General features: G+C 55.8%; 2 protein-coding genes across 2 annotated transcripts; one reads left to right on the plus strand and one right to left on the minus strand.

The window, feature by feature from the left end:
• Positions 1-67: 67 nt before the first annotated feature.
• On the minus strand, positions 68-2020 carry C8A04DRAFT_35817 (uncharacterized protein; the record flags this gene model as incomplete). Its single annotated transcript, XM_062783310.1, has 2 exons — positions 68-694; positions 764-2020. The coding sequence occupies 2 exons, from the start codon at positions 2018-2020 to the stop codon at positions 68-70; spliced, it is 1884 nt and encodes a 627-aa protein (XP_062638689.1).
• A 2552-nt stretch (positions 2021-4572) lies between these two features.
• Positions 4573-12402, plus strand: C8A04DRAFT_35818 (uncharacterized protein; the record flags this gene model as incomplete). The annotated part of the gene is made up of 11 exons (XM_062783311.1): positions 4573-4920; positions 4995-7746; positions 7780-7793; positions 7824-7949; positions 7980-8114; positions 8151-8173; positions 8241-9170; positions 9620-9657; positions 10363-10459; positions 10528-10711; positions 10780-12402. 11 exons carry the CDS (start codon positions 4573-4575, stop codon positions 12400-12402), a joined length of 6270 nt encoding a protein of 2089 aa, XP_062638690.1.
• Between the last annotated feature and the right edge of the window lie 506 nt (positions 12403-12908).

Genomic DNA, 12908 nt, shown 5'->3' on the forward strand with positions numbered 1-12908 from the left:
AGCCTTGAAGACCAAACAAGATGGGAAATCCAGGATAAGTGTTCACCGAAACCTGTCCCTTGTACTTTCAACGCCCTTTTGGGGGAGTTTTTGGAGGGGGCACTTCCTTGCTGAAGAACTTCTTCATGAACTGCTGCTGCTTGGGACGGTCAAGATCTTCTTTAACACCGTTGAGACCGAATATGTCCTCTTTAGGAGGCGGCCGTGTGCGCACAACGTGCTGTAGCTTGCGCTCAAAATCCCGGAGCTGGACGCGTACTTCGAGTCTTGACATGTACGCGGCGCCCTGTTCATGGATATTGGACCACATGAACTTGATTCTCTGTGACAGTTCGTCGACCTCGGCGTTGTAATGCTTGACAGCCTCGGGGCCGCTGTTGTCAGCGGGCGGTGAGCCGTCACCAATGGCTACACTCAACAGTTTAGAGAGTGCCAGGAGTTCGAAGTAGTCCGTGTTGGTACGGTCTACGATGAACTCATCGGCTTGATCGAGACGGTCAATGACCGACCGGATGCTGAAGGTCTCATCAGGCGAGGAGAACCCCCGGCGAGCGTCGTCATAGACAAAAACAAGCGCCAGGCGTCGGCGCAGATCGATTAACTTGGGATGTAGTAATGGAATTGCGGAAACAGCGTTCCAGCGGAGTGTGTATTCTTGCGTATGGTTATACAACGATTCGCTTACCTCTCCGCACTACGATCAAGGTGGTTAGAGGAGTCGCCTGGTTTCAGCAAGCCTACGAATTTGCAAAAGGATACTCACAAAATCATTCCATGACCTCCATGGGACTACCGCCGCCACTTGTAACAATGCATCTTGATGCTCTGTCGCAACAATCTGATCCTCGCGCACGACACTATCGATGCCGAGACGGAGGAGAATCGACATTGCGCGCGTCAGTGCCGGGGTGCTCAAGCCGTAGGCAGTCCTCGACAGAATGCGAAGCACCGTTTGTAGACTGCCCCGATCTTGCTCTGGGTAAGGGGCCCCGTCCTTTGGATAGCTGTCTAGCTGAGGACCCGAACCAAGCGCTCTCTCTGAGGCGCCCAGGTCCTGGAACAGCCCAAGAACTGCGTTTTCATCGAGAACGCGACGTGCCTGATCCGGACTAACACCGAGAAGTCGCACATACTCATCTCGGAGCGTTTTAGACTTCTCGACCGGCGCCTCGGATAGTACCCATTTGAAGATTTCGTCGGGCAGCGTCCCGAGCCGGCATTGCACATTGTAGGCCAGGCCGTCCGCGAACACCTCGGTCCTGTGCTCTTCGGGTTCTAAAAAGGACCATACCCCGGTCGCCTTGCCTCTGGGGAAGGGAGGTCGCGTCTTGACCGCCTTGCTGTCACCTGGAGCCCGGCGATCAAAAAAGTACCACTCCTTGCCGCCGACCGTTGCTTCTGTTCGCTTCACCGCCTGGAGTAACCGCCTGCGGGCTCCTTCCCCTTGGCTGTCTTCGGGATCAGATAGAACTCCCAACATTGCGTCTTGGAAGTTGATTTGCGCGCCGTTCGGTTCCGCGGCCCGGCGCACTGTCGGAGACTTTGGGGCCATGAGAGACGCCGTCCGGAGCTCACCCTCCTCGACGGCGTTGTCTGCTGCCGCATGCTTGAGAAGTGCCTTGATGTCGAACTTGTGTCTGGTGTTGATCGTTAAGGGTGAGGAGTGAAACTCGAGCACTCTTCGCTTTGCCTTCGGCGTCGTGTAGATGCCGACATCTTTTTCCGGTGCCTGGTCGGGGAGGGGTCGGGTTGGTGCTGGGAGAGGTTTTGAGAACAGTTCGGGGAAATCCTCATCAGAGCTGGTGCTTGCGTCGTCGTCCTCGTCGTCCGAACCCTGGATTACCGCGTTGCAATCACGAACGGTCGGTTGTGGTACTGGTGGTGATGATGAGAAAGAGGAAGGTGGAGGTGAAGGCGAGGGTGGGGGCGGGGCAGTTGAGGTTTCCTTTACAGGTACCGGGCTCTGCGGCAGCTTTGGTGCGGGTTTGAAAAAGTTGGTAATATTGCCTTGATTCGACATCTCGTTGCCGGTCTGTCGGTTCCGTGATCCCTGAGTCCGGTTGAGAAGTTAAAGGTGTAGGCTTGACGAGGTAGTTTAATGTCTTGGCGGTCAGACGCGTTGTGAGAAGGGAGTCGCGTTTGAGGATAATGGACCAGGCTCCAGGCGTTAGTTTGTTACAGTTCTGGGCGTAATTTACACAGTTGGGCAATGGTTCCCAAGAGGCGGATCCTGGAACAAGGCGGGCAAAATTAAAAAGACGTGAAACAAGGCGCACAGAGCACACCACTTGACTTCTTGATTCCAGCCCGGTTCCTTTGTGAATGCACGCACAGACGCCCCGTGGGTTTCGCATTCAAGCTTCCTTAGAACCACAGATGTTTTCCGTTTCCGGGAATTTCGTTTGGGGCTGTCTGCCCGGCAACACTACTAGTCGGCGACGCGAGGAGGGGGGCTGCCCACTTGAGAGAACCTGGCGGGCCTGGAAGCTTATTTCGTACTTACACCCGATCGCGGGGGTTGCTGGGAGGGCTGAACTCATAGTGGTTCATTGCTCGCTTTAAAAAGGGTGTAGCTCAATGACCTCATCCGTGGTCCAAGATCTTCTGATCCCGTGTTCGTACGACAGTAATAAGTAGCCGGGAACGCTTAGAAGTATTGGGGCTAGGCTGTCTCTTTCGGATTCGAATTGAAACCGAAACGACAAAGGGCTGGTTGGACAGTGAGCTGGATCGTTCTCTCATGAGGCTTGATTGGACAAAACGTCGCGGCACAGCCGTTCTTCAAAAAGAATACTCGCCAGTTACGTGTACCGTCCTCGTCCTCAGGCGTTGTGCACATCTAAAGGAGTCTGACCACGACGGCGGCGCTGCTGCGAACTCTCTCTTGTCGACACAGATTCGTCATTCAAATGTGTGTGCAGTGCCACGACCATGTGGCGGTGTTGTTAGGCAGGTGCAGCCCGTTGGTCTCGGTTTCCGTAAGACCAACAGATGGAGGGCGCTCGCGCTGCACGGGAGAAGGCAAGAGTCGATTCATAGGCTTCAAGAGTAAATACCCTTTTCGCTCATCACCCCACGATCTGGATCAGGTACGAAATCGTAGCCATGTGTCGGCGGATCGGTGGAGGAGATGGAGACGGCGGCAATCCCGGTCGGTCCCCGGGGTTCAGCCAAAACCCGAAATGGGCCAGATTGCTCAAAGCCGGACGTTGTTTTCTGTGCGGTGAAGATTACTCAGTCCGTGACAAAAGATCGCCAATGCGCTCCTGTGGTAAATTGGCCGCCCCGTCTTGTCTCCGCCGCAACGCCCCGCTAGAAAACGACATAGCCTGCCATTGCGTGTTGTGTTACCGAGCCTTCCGTTACGTAGGACCCATGAAGGATTTTCTCGAAAAGTCGGCGAAAAACAAGGGTGGAAATATATGCTATGTAGTAGACAAGAAAAAAGAGAGAAACGGAAGCCCACGAAGTAAAAAAGGAAGGAAGTGCGTGATGCGTTGCAGCGGGTGAGTGACAATGAGCTGTCTCTGGTGAATCATAGTAAGTCGCGGAGCCATGTTTCTCGCCCAGCTTTGGCTGCAAGGGGAGCAAAAAATACCGGAGCATCTGTGATGCATGCGACCCAACCAACGTCACGCCCGGACGGAATCTGGAGAACGCATTCGGATGCAGGAGTTTCGCAAAAGACCGAAGCTTCCAAGAAGCCAAGCGACCCAAGCCAAGCCCCACACCTGGCCCGCGAAATGAGGGCGCTGACCAATGTTCAGGGACCTGGACACGCTTGGGATCCTCGCGGGCTGCTCCCCCCGGTTTTGCCGTTCTGGCCTTTTTCGCCTGGGACGAAAGAAAGGCGGCGCCGGAGGCTTTTTGCTTCTCGCAAAAAAGTACGGATTTACGCCGTTCAAGGCCCCCCCCTTTTCCTCGTCCTGTTTCATGCGACAAGAGCTGGGGAGCACCTAGATTCGCTTTCCGGGGTTTGGCAAGTGTCTAGTTAGTGTACGGCCAGTTATCGTGCGGGAAACTGTCCGTCCTCTCTCCATTCCTCGCTGCTTGCAAAACCCCGACTCTTCCGGCCCGCCCGAGCCCGTCGACGGCAACGTCCTTAACGCCGCTCGCGCGTCAAAATCTCTCCCCAAACCTCACCACCTCCTTTGCATCGACCAACAAGGGCGCCGCCTGCCGCGTCCGCTCCGATTTTGCCTGTGGCTCGCCGATTGCCGTCCAATCGTTGCCGCTTCCGTCTTGATTACGCGGAGGCAAATCTACAAGGACCTCTTTGGTTTTATCGCGACTAACTTCCCGACGACGAATTCCTATACAACACCGTCCCGTATTCCGCGCGCGCGTTCAATATAGTCTTAATACACGCTCACTCGGACGGCGTGGGAAAACGATCGTGTCGACTTTCGTCAGCCTGGCCGCATTTTAGGGTGATCGGGCGCTGCCCGCGATCCCACCGCCATGGCGTCTCCTCCGGAAGGGGGAGTGGAAGATCCTGCCAGCCCAGGCCTCGGGGTGCCGGTACAGAGATCGAGATGGGCAACGCGGCGGTTGACGGTGAAGAGCAGCTCTATGAAACGGCTCTCGTTGATGGGCAGGAAACACCACAAGGGCGACGCGAACGAAAAGAAGAGGGCATCTGGAGGAACGGAAATCTCGCACGCCGTGGATGGCGCGCCTAAGGACGAAGCCGCCGTCGAGGAGGAAGAACTTAGCGATGGTCCTGGGCCAAGGCAACTGTTTTTTGGTCTTCCGTTGCCCCGTGAGCTCCAAGACGAGGAAGGGCATCCGCTCCAGTACTACACACGAAACAAGATTCGTACCGCAAAGTACACGCCTCTGTCCTTCATCCCCAAGAACCTGTTCTTCCAGTTCCAAAATATCGCCAATATCTTTTTCTTGTTCGTCGTTATCTTAGTTGTAAGTTCACCCCCCAATTCCCGCCCGCTCCCGCCTCGCGAACACAGATCATTAACGGGTAAATGAATGATTAGATATTTCCTATTTTTGGTGGTGTCAATCCTGGGCTGAACGCAGTCCCCCTAATCTTTATTATTGTTGTCACGGCCATCAAGGACGCGATCGAAGACTACCGGAGAACGATCCTCGATAATGAACTCAACAACGCGCCGGTCCACCGCTTGCTGGGCAGAGAAAACGTCAACGTGGAAGAGGACAATGTTTCTTCGTGGCGAAAGTTCAAGAAGGCTAACTCTCGGTTCTTCGGCTCGGTATGGCACAGCATTGAAGGGTTGTGGAAAAAGAACGACGAGTCTCGGCAAACCTTCACTTCGGCGGACCCGCGCATGTCCATCGAGACCACGCACACGCCCTGGGAACCGAGCGCTTCACCTCGCAACCGCAAATCGGTGGCTTCTGCCCACGAAGATATCCAGATGACCCCAGTCCCATCGCCAGTCCCATCGCCTGTGCCTCGCGACCCGGATATGCCCACCATCTCCTCTGCAATGGACGACGAGACCATGCTTATGCAGAACCTGAAGGGTGATTTGATCAACACGGATGTCACCGTTTCTGGGAATGCTCGGTTCCACCGCGATGCTTGGAAGAATTTGGTTGTCGGTGATTACGTGCGCATTTACAACAACGACGAGCTCCCAGCCGATATCATCATCCTGGCGACCTCCGACCCGGACGGGGCGTGTTACGTGGAAACCAAGAACTTGGATGGCGAGACTAACCTCAAGGTTCGATCCGCGCTTCGGTGTGGGCGGACATTGAAGCACGCACGCGACTGTGAGCGTGCCCAGTTCGTCGTGGAGAGCGAGCCGCCGCAGCCCAATCTCTACAAGTACAACGGCGCGATCAAGTGGCAGCAAAGAGTCCCTTGGGATCCTAAGGCCGATCCAAGAGACATGTCCGAGCCCATCAGTATCGACAATATGCTTCTGCGAGGCTGCAATCTCCGCAACACCGAATGGGCGCTGGGCATCGTCGTTTTTACCGGTCATGACACCAAGATCATGATGAATGCCGGCATTACGCCCAGTAAGCGGGCCCGCATTGCGAGGGAGCTCAATTTTAACGTCATCTGTAACTTCGGCATCCTTCTCATCATGTGTTTGATCTCGGCCATCGCCAACGGCATCGCGTGGGGTAAGTCGGACGCGTCCTTGACTTGGTTCGAGTGGGGATCCATTGGTGGCACGCCCGGCTTGACTGGTTTCATCACTTTCTGGGCTGCCGTCATTGTTTTCCAGAACTTGGTCCCGATCTCGCTTTACATTTCGCTCGAAATTGTCAGAACCCTGCAAGCATTCTTCATCTACAGCGACGTTGGAATGTACTACGACAAAATCGACCAGCCGTGTATCCCCAAATCCTGGAACATTTCGGATGATGTTGGCCAGATCGAGTACATCTTTTCGGACAAAACGGGTACCCTTACGCAGAACGTCATGGAGTTCAAGAAGGCCACCATCAATGGCCAGCCATACGGCGAGGCGTACACGGAGGCCCAAGCCGGCATGAACAAGAGGTTGGGAATCGACGTCGAAGAGGAAGCGGCGACGATCCGAGCCGAAATCGCCCAAGCCAAGGTCAGGGCGATCCGTGGCCTTCGCGAACTTCACGACAACCCGTACCTCCACGAAGAGGACTTGACTTTCATCGCCCCCGATTTTGTCGACGACCTCGCCGGAAAGCATGGCCCCGAGCAACAACAAGCGAACGAACACTTCATGCTGGTACTCGCCCTTTGCCACACCGTCATCGCTGAGAAACAACCGGGCGACCCCCCCAAGATGCTTTTCAAGGCGCAATCCCCTGATGAGGCAGCGCTAGTGGCCACGGCACGAGACATGGGTTTCACCGTTCTTGGCTCCTCCAGCGATGGGATCGAGGTCAACGTCATGGGTACCGACAGGCATTACACGATTCTCAACACCATTGAATTCAACTCGAGTAGAAAGAGGATGAGTGCGATCGTCAAGATGCCGGATGGCAAGATTATGCTTTTCTGTAAGGGGGCTGATAGTATCATCTATGCGCGTCTTAAACGAGGCGAGCAGGCCGAACTTCGCCAAGAGACGGCCAAGCATCTGGAGCTGTTTGCCGTGGAGGGTCTCCGCACACTCTGTATCGCCCAAAAGGAGCTGACGGAGCATGAGTACCGCGAATTCCGGAAAGAGCACGACCTTGCAGCAACTGCCCTGGAGAACCGTGAGGAGAAGCTGGAGGAGGTGGCCGATAGGATCGAGCGTGACCTCACCTTGCTTGGAGGAACCGCCATTGAGGATCGTCTTCAAGATGGCGTTCCGGATACCATTGGGCTGTTGGGCGACGCCGGGATCAAGCTTTGGGTTCTCACTGGCGACAAAGTTGAGACGGCCATCAACATCGGCTTTTCCTGCAACCTCCTGAACAACGACATGGACCTCCTCCGTCTGCAGGCCCAGGAAGACGAGGCCGGCTTGACAACCGAGGAAGAATACATCGCCATGGTCGAAGAACAACTTAACGCTGACCTCGCCAAGTTCCGGATGACGGGCAGCGACGAGGAACTGAAGAAGGCGATGAAGGACCATGAACCCCCAGCGGCCACGCACGCGCTCGTCATCGATGGGTTCACGCTGAGATGGGCTCTCAGCGACGCCTTGAAGCAGAAGTTCCTGCTGCTGTGCAAACAGTGCAAGTCGGTGCTTTGCTGCCGTGTCAGCCCTGCACAGAAGGCCGCCGTTGTTGCCATGGTCAAGACGGGCCTCGATGTCATGACGCTTTCCATCGGTGATGGCGCCAACGACGTGGCCATGATTCAAGAAGCGGACGTCGGCGTCGGTATTGCCGGCTTGGAAGGGCGACAGGCTGTCATGTCGGCCGACTATGCCATTGGACAGTTCCGCTTTCTGCAGAGATTGGTGCTGGTTCACGGCCGGTGGTCGTACCGGCGGCTGGCGGAATCGATCAGCAACTTCTTCTACAAGAACATGGTGTGGACGTGGTCCATTTTCTGGTACCAGGCCTTCACCGACTTCGACATCTCGTACATTTTCGAGTACACGTATATCCTCATGTTCAACCTGTTCTTTACCTCGGTCCCCGTTATCCTTATGGGCGTCTTGGACCAGGATGTGAGCGACGCGGTTTCGCTGGCGGTGCCTCAGCTGTACCGACGCGGCATTGAACGCAAGGAGTGGACTCAAACCAAGTTCTGGTCAGTACCTCACCCCTTGAAATCATCACCACTCTTCTCCCCAGTTTCACTAACATGGTACTTGTAGGGCGTACATGATCGATGGTATTTACCAATCGGTGATGAGCTTCTTCATCCCGTACATCTTTGTGATCTTGACAACTACTGCGGCCCACAATAGCTTCGATGTCGCGGAGCGCACGCGATTGGGATGTTACATTGCCCACCCGGCGGTCTTAACGATCAACTCATACATCCTGATCAACACCTACCGATGGGACTGGCTCATGCTTTTGGTTGTTCTTATCAGCGACGTCTTCATCTTCTTCTGGACCGGCGTCTACACTGCGTTCACATATGCCGCCGGCTTCTACCAAGCAGCGCCGCAGATCTACCAGGAGTTGACGTTCTGGATGTGCCTGATTGTCACCCCCGCTATCTGCCTGCTACCACGTGTGGTGATCAAGGCGATCCAAAAGCAGCGGTTCCCGTACGACGTGGACATCATCCGCGAAAAGGCGAATCGGGGCGACTACGCCGAGGTCGACGCAGCTGTGGTTGCCGCGGCCGCAGCGGGCACGCCCGAGGGTGTGGAAGGCGGATCGGCCAAGTCTTCGTCGTCGTCTGGGAAGCTGTCTGGCCGCAGTAGGAAAGCTAAGCACGCCCAGTACGCCAGTGTGGACGAAGACCGGCGCCCGATCTACCCGCCCTCCATCGCGACGCACAACACGCGCACGCAAAACGGCAGCGACGGAACGACATACATCATGAGCCGGGCCTCGGCGGAGCTGCAACAGCAACAGCAGCAACAACAACAACAAGACGAAATCGGAGAAGAGCCAGAGCGGGCCGTCACCCGCCCATCAATAGACCGCTGCCGTCCGTCGTACGACCGAGTGCGACGATCGATGGACCGGGTGCGACCCAGCTTCGAGGCAAGTAACGATTTCACCTCGGCGGCGCGCCTCAGCCGGATCGAATCGACGCATTCGGCACAAGGACTGCCGGGCCAGCGGCGGTTTAACCTGACGACGGTTCGGAAGCGGGGCCTCTCGGCCTTCTCCAAAAAGAGTATTGACCCATGAATATGAAGTGACGGGAAACGGGCGGACGGGAGAGGGAGGGAGGAAGGATGGAGTTTCGGACTGTATATTGAGTAATGCCCCGTCCGGTGTGGTTCCGATGCCTGGTTTTCTCTGCTATTCGTTTCTCTAATTTTTCCATCTTGTTTTCCTTTTCTTTTTTTGATTACCCATCTTGTTAGATTTTTTTCTCTCTGGAAGCCTCATGCAATGCGTTCATGGAGAAACGTTGCATGATACCCCCCTACACACAGAACACACAGAACACATACGCGCGCACGCGCACCCACTCACGCACACAAACACACAAACACACACACACACACTCACACGAGCCTGGTGGTTATCGATGGAGAAGATGAAGGGATGAAGATGGTGCCGGGAGGTTTGCTAACGAGGAAGCGATGGAAAAGTTGAGATCCGGTGAGTCAGGGTCCCTCGGACAGCTGTCCCTAGCAATTGGACTTCTGTCTATGGGCCCCTGATCTCCCGGCAGACAAAGAAGCTTTTGCCTGTTTTCTTTTTATTTTATTATTGTTTTCTCGGTCGTCCTCATGGTACCATGGCGTTTTGGATGGGAATGCATTTTCGAAGCTAGGAGGCAAGAAAGCTTTATGCGCGCTAAGCCGATATTGAACTTTTGCTTGCTGTTGCTTGCTGTTGTTGCTCGTCGTCGTCATTGTTGTCATTGTTGTCATTGTTGTTGTTGGTGGTGGTGGTGTTGTTGTACAATACAAGAGCCATTTTGCATATATACTCCGTTACAGCAGAAGCCTAGATTGAAATTGTCCTCTTTTACTGTTTGCGTATTGAATATCTCTCACCCGGCCCAGAACGTGAACTGTTCAAACCAAAAGCTCCAATGCTAGTGAATGCCAAGAGGCGCTGTTGGCCTGTGAACCCTTATGGCCGCTGCAAGGCACCCCTGCCAAGCCCCCTGATGCAACAGCCTTTCGAGTCTTTGACCCATTAAAAAGTGATCTTGGCTTCGACTGAGGACGCGGTGCTGGCCATAGGTCACGCAGTGCGCTGCAGGAGACCAAGGCAAGACTGCCTCCTTACCACCCGCTTTCAACCTCGGCAAGTGATCGAATTGAACACTTCTCTTTACGATTGGCCCTTGACGAGTTCAATCTCTACACCGGACAGCTTCAGCAGCGACAATGGCAAGCAGCGTACCGGAGAAGCTGATCGAGCAGCTCCGTGCCACGGCCGATGAACTCGGGTACGACAACCTCCTTGCGGCCCATACCCGCTCGATCTGAACTGCGACCGATCTAACAGACACGCTAGGTTGCCCGAGCTCCGTGATCTTCCCGACCTTACCAAGTATACTCTCCCATTCCTTGGGACGGCGCTTGCTGCTCTCGTCGTCCTCTACCTCGTCCTGCGAGAGAACGACCAACCGATCCGGTACATCATCCCGTCACCCAAGACACCCGAGAACGCTGAGATTCTGGAGGAGCCCACAATTAAGGTGAGTGTTTCTTACCCGCCTTGACCTGTTCTCTTTGCTGTCCATGGCTAACCGCGCTCACCGACCAGGCCCCAGGATCAACCGCCGTCCAGTGCTATGCCCCCGCGACAGGACAATTCCTCGGCTTCGTGAACCCCTCGACCCCAAACGCCATTGACCGCGCCGTCGAGCAGGCCCAGACCGCACAAACCAAGTGGGCGACCACCTCGTTCCGGGAGCGCCGCGCCGTGCTGCGAACCATCCTTCAGCATGTACTCGACAACCAGGAAGAGATCTGCCGCGTGGCCTGCCTCGACAGCGGCAAGACCATGGTGGACGCCCAACTCGGCGAGATCCTCGTGACGGTAGAAAAACTCCAGTGGACCATCAGCCACGGCGAAAAGGCCTTGCGGCCCTCCCGACGCCCGACCAACCTCCTCATGGCCTACAAGCGCAACACAGTCTACTACGAACCCCTCGGCGTCGTGGCCGCCCTCGTCAGCTGGAACTACCCCTTCCACAACTTTATCGGCCCCGTCATCAGCGCCCTCTTCTCCGGCAACGGAATCCTCGTCAAAGTCTCGGAACAAACCGCCTGGAGCTCCCCCTACTTCACCTCCATCGTCCGCGGCGCCCTCGCCGCCCACGGCCACGACCCTTCCCTCGTCCAACCCGTCGTCTGCTGGCCCCAAACCGCCAACCACATCACCTCCCACCCGGGCATCTCCCACATCACCTTCATCGGCTCCCGCCCCGTTTGCCACAAAGTCGCCGCCTCCGCCGCCAAAGCCCTCATCCCCGTCTGCGCCGAACTCGGCGGCAAAGACGCCTCCCTCATCCTCGACAGCCTCCCCGCCCACGACCTCCCCCGCGTCATCGAAATCCTCCTCCGCGGCTCCTTCCAAGCCGCCGGCCAAAACTGCATCGGCATCGAACGCATCATCGCCACACCCCAGATCTACCCCCGCCTCATCTCCCTCCTCACCCCGCGCGTCCGCGCCCTCCGCTGCGGCCCAACCCCAGACGCCGACATCGGCGCCATGATCTCCGACACCTCCTTCACCCGCCTCGAAGCCCTCATCTCCGACGCCGTCTCCCACGGCGCCCGCCTCCTCGCCGGCGGCACCCGCTTCACCCACCCCGACCACCCGAAGGGCCACTACTTCACCCCCACCCTCCTCGTCGACGTCACCCCGGACATGGCCATCGCCAACGAGGAATGTTTCGCGCCCATCATGGTCCTGATGCGCTGCCCCGACTCCTCTTCTTCCTCCTTACTTAAGATAGCGAATAGTCCCAACTTCGGCCTAGGCAGCTCAATTTTCTCCTCCCCCACCGACCCCCTCCTGCCCTCACTCATCCACTCCCTCAAAGCAGGCATGGTAGCCGTCAACGATTTCGGCGCCACCTACGCGGTTCAACTCCCCTTCGGCGGTGTCTCCGGATCCGGATACGGCCGGTTCGCAGGGGAGGAAGGGTTGCGCGGACTATGTAATATCAAGGCTGTTTGTGAAGACCGGTGGGTTGTGCCTGGGTGGGTGTTGGGGCTTGCTGGGTGGGGGGTGAGGACGGCGATTCCGGGGGCGATGCAGTATCCGATTGGGGATCAGGAGAGGAGTTGGAGGTTTGCGAGGGGGGTTGTGGAGGTTGGGTATGGGATGGGGGTTGGGAGGAAGTTGGGCGGGGTTTGGGGGATTGTGAAGAATAGTTAGGTAATTAATTGAGTTAGGAGTTAAAGGGTTGAGAGGGGGGTGTTGTAATCATGGGAGTAATGATGATGATGGTGGGTAAAATGGGATGAAACATGGAGATCATATGCCGGCTGGGAAGGTTGGGCGGAAACACCTCAGGTACTGGGTATACTTCGACATCCACGGCGCAAATGAGCATCATCCAACCGACGGTGTGCTCCCAGCAGAACAGAGGACCAATACGACACTGGTGGATGAGCCGCCTTTAAAATAACATCTAATATATAATACTTAGATACTTATACACCAAAAATTCATATCCCATGTAGTTACACACTCAACTACTCACAGGTGTCAGTGAATCACCGGCGGTGGATGCATATCATGGTGGCAGTTGAATCCCGAACCGTCTTGGAATCCCACTCTCTACACGAAATCACTACTTGCAAACATAGATCACCTCGCTTGATAACACGCCTCGGGAAACGATAACATCCACGCATTGAAACCAAAGAACTGTCGTATTT

This window comes from Dichotomopilus funicola, assembly GCF_033296635.1.
Source record: "Dichotomopilus funicola strain CBS 141.50 unplaced genomic scaffold C8A04scaffold_16, whole genome shotgun sequence".
NCBI lineage: Eukaryota > Fungi > Ascomycota > Sordariomycetes > Sordariales > Chaetomiaceae > Dichotomopilus > Dichotomopilus funicola.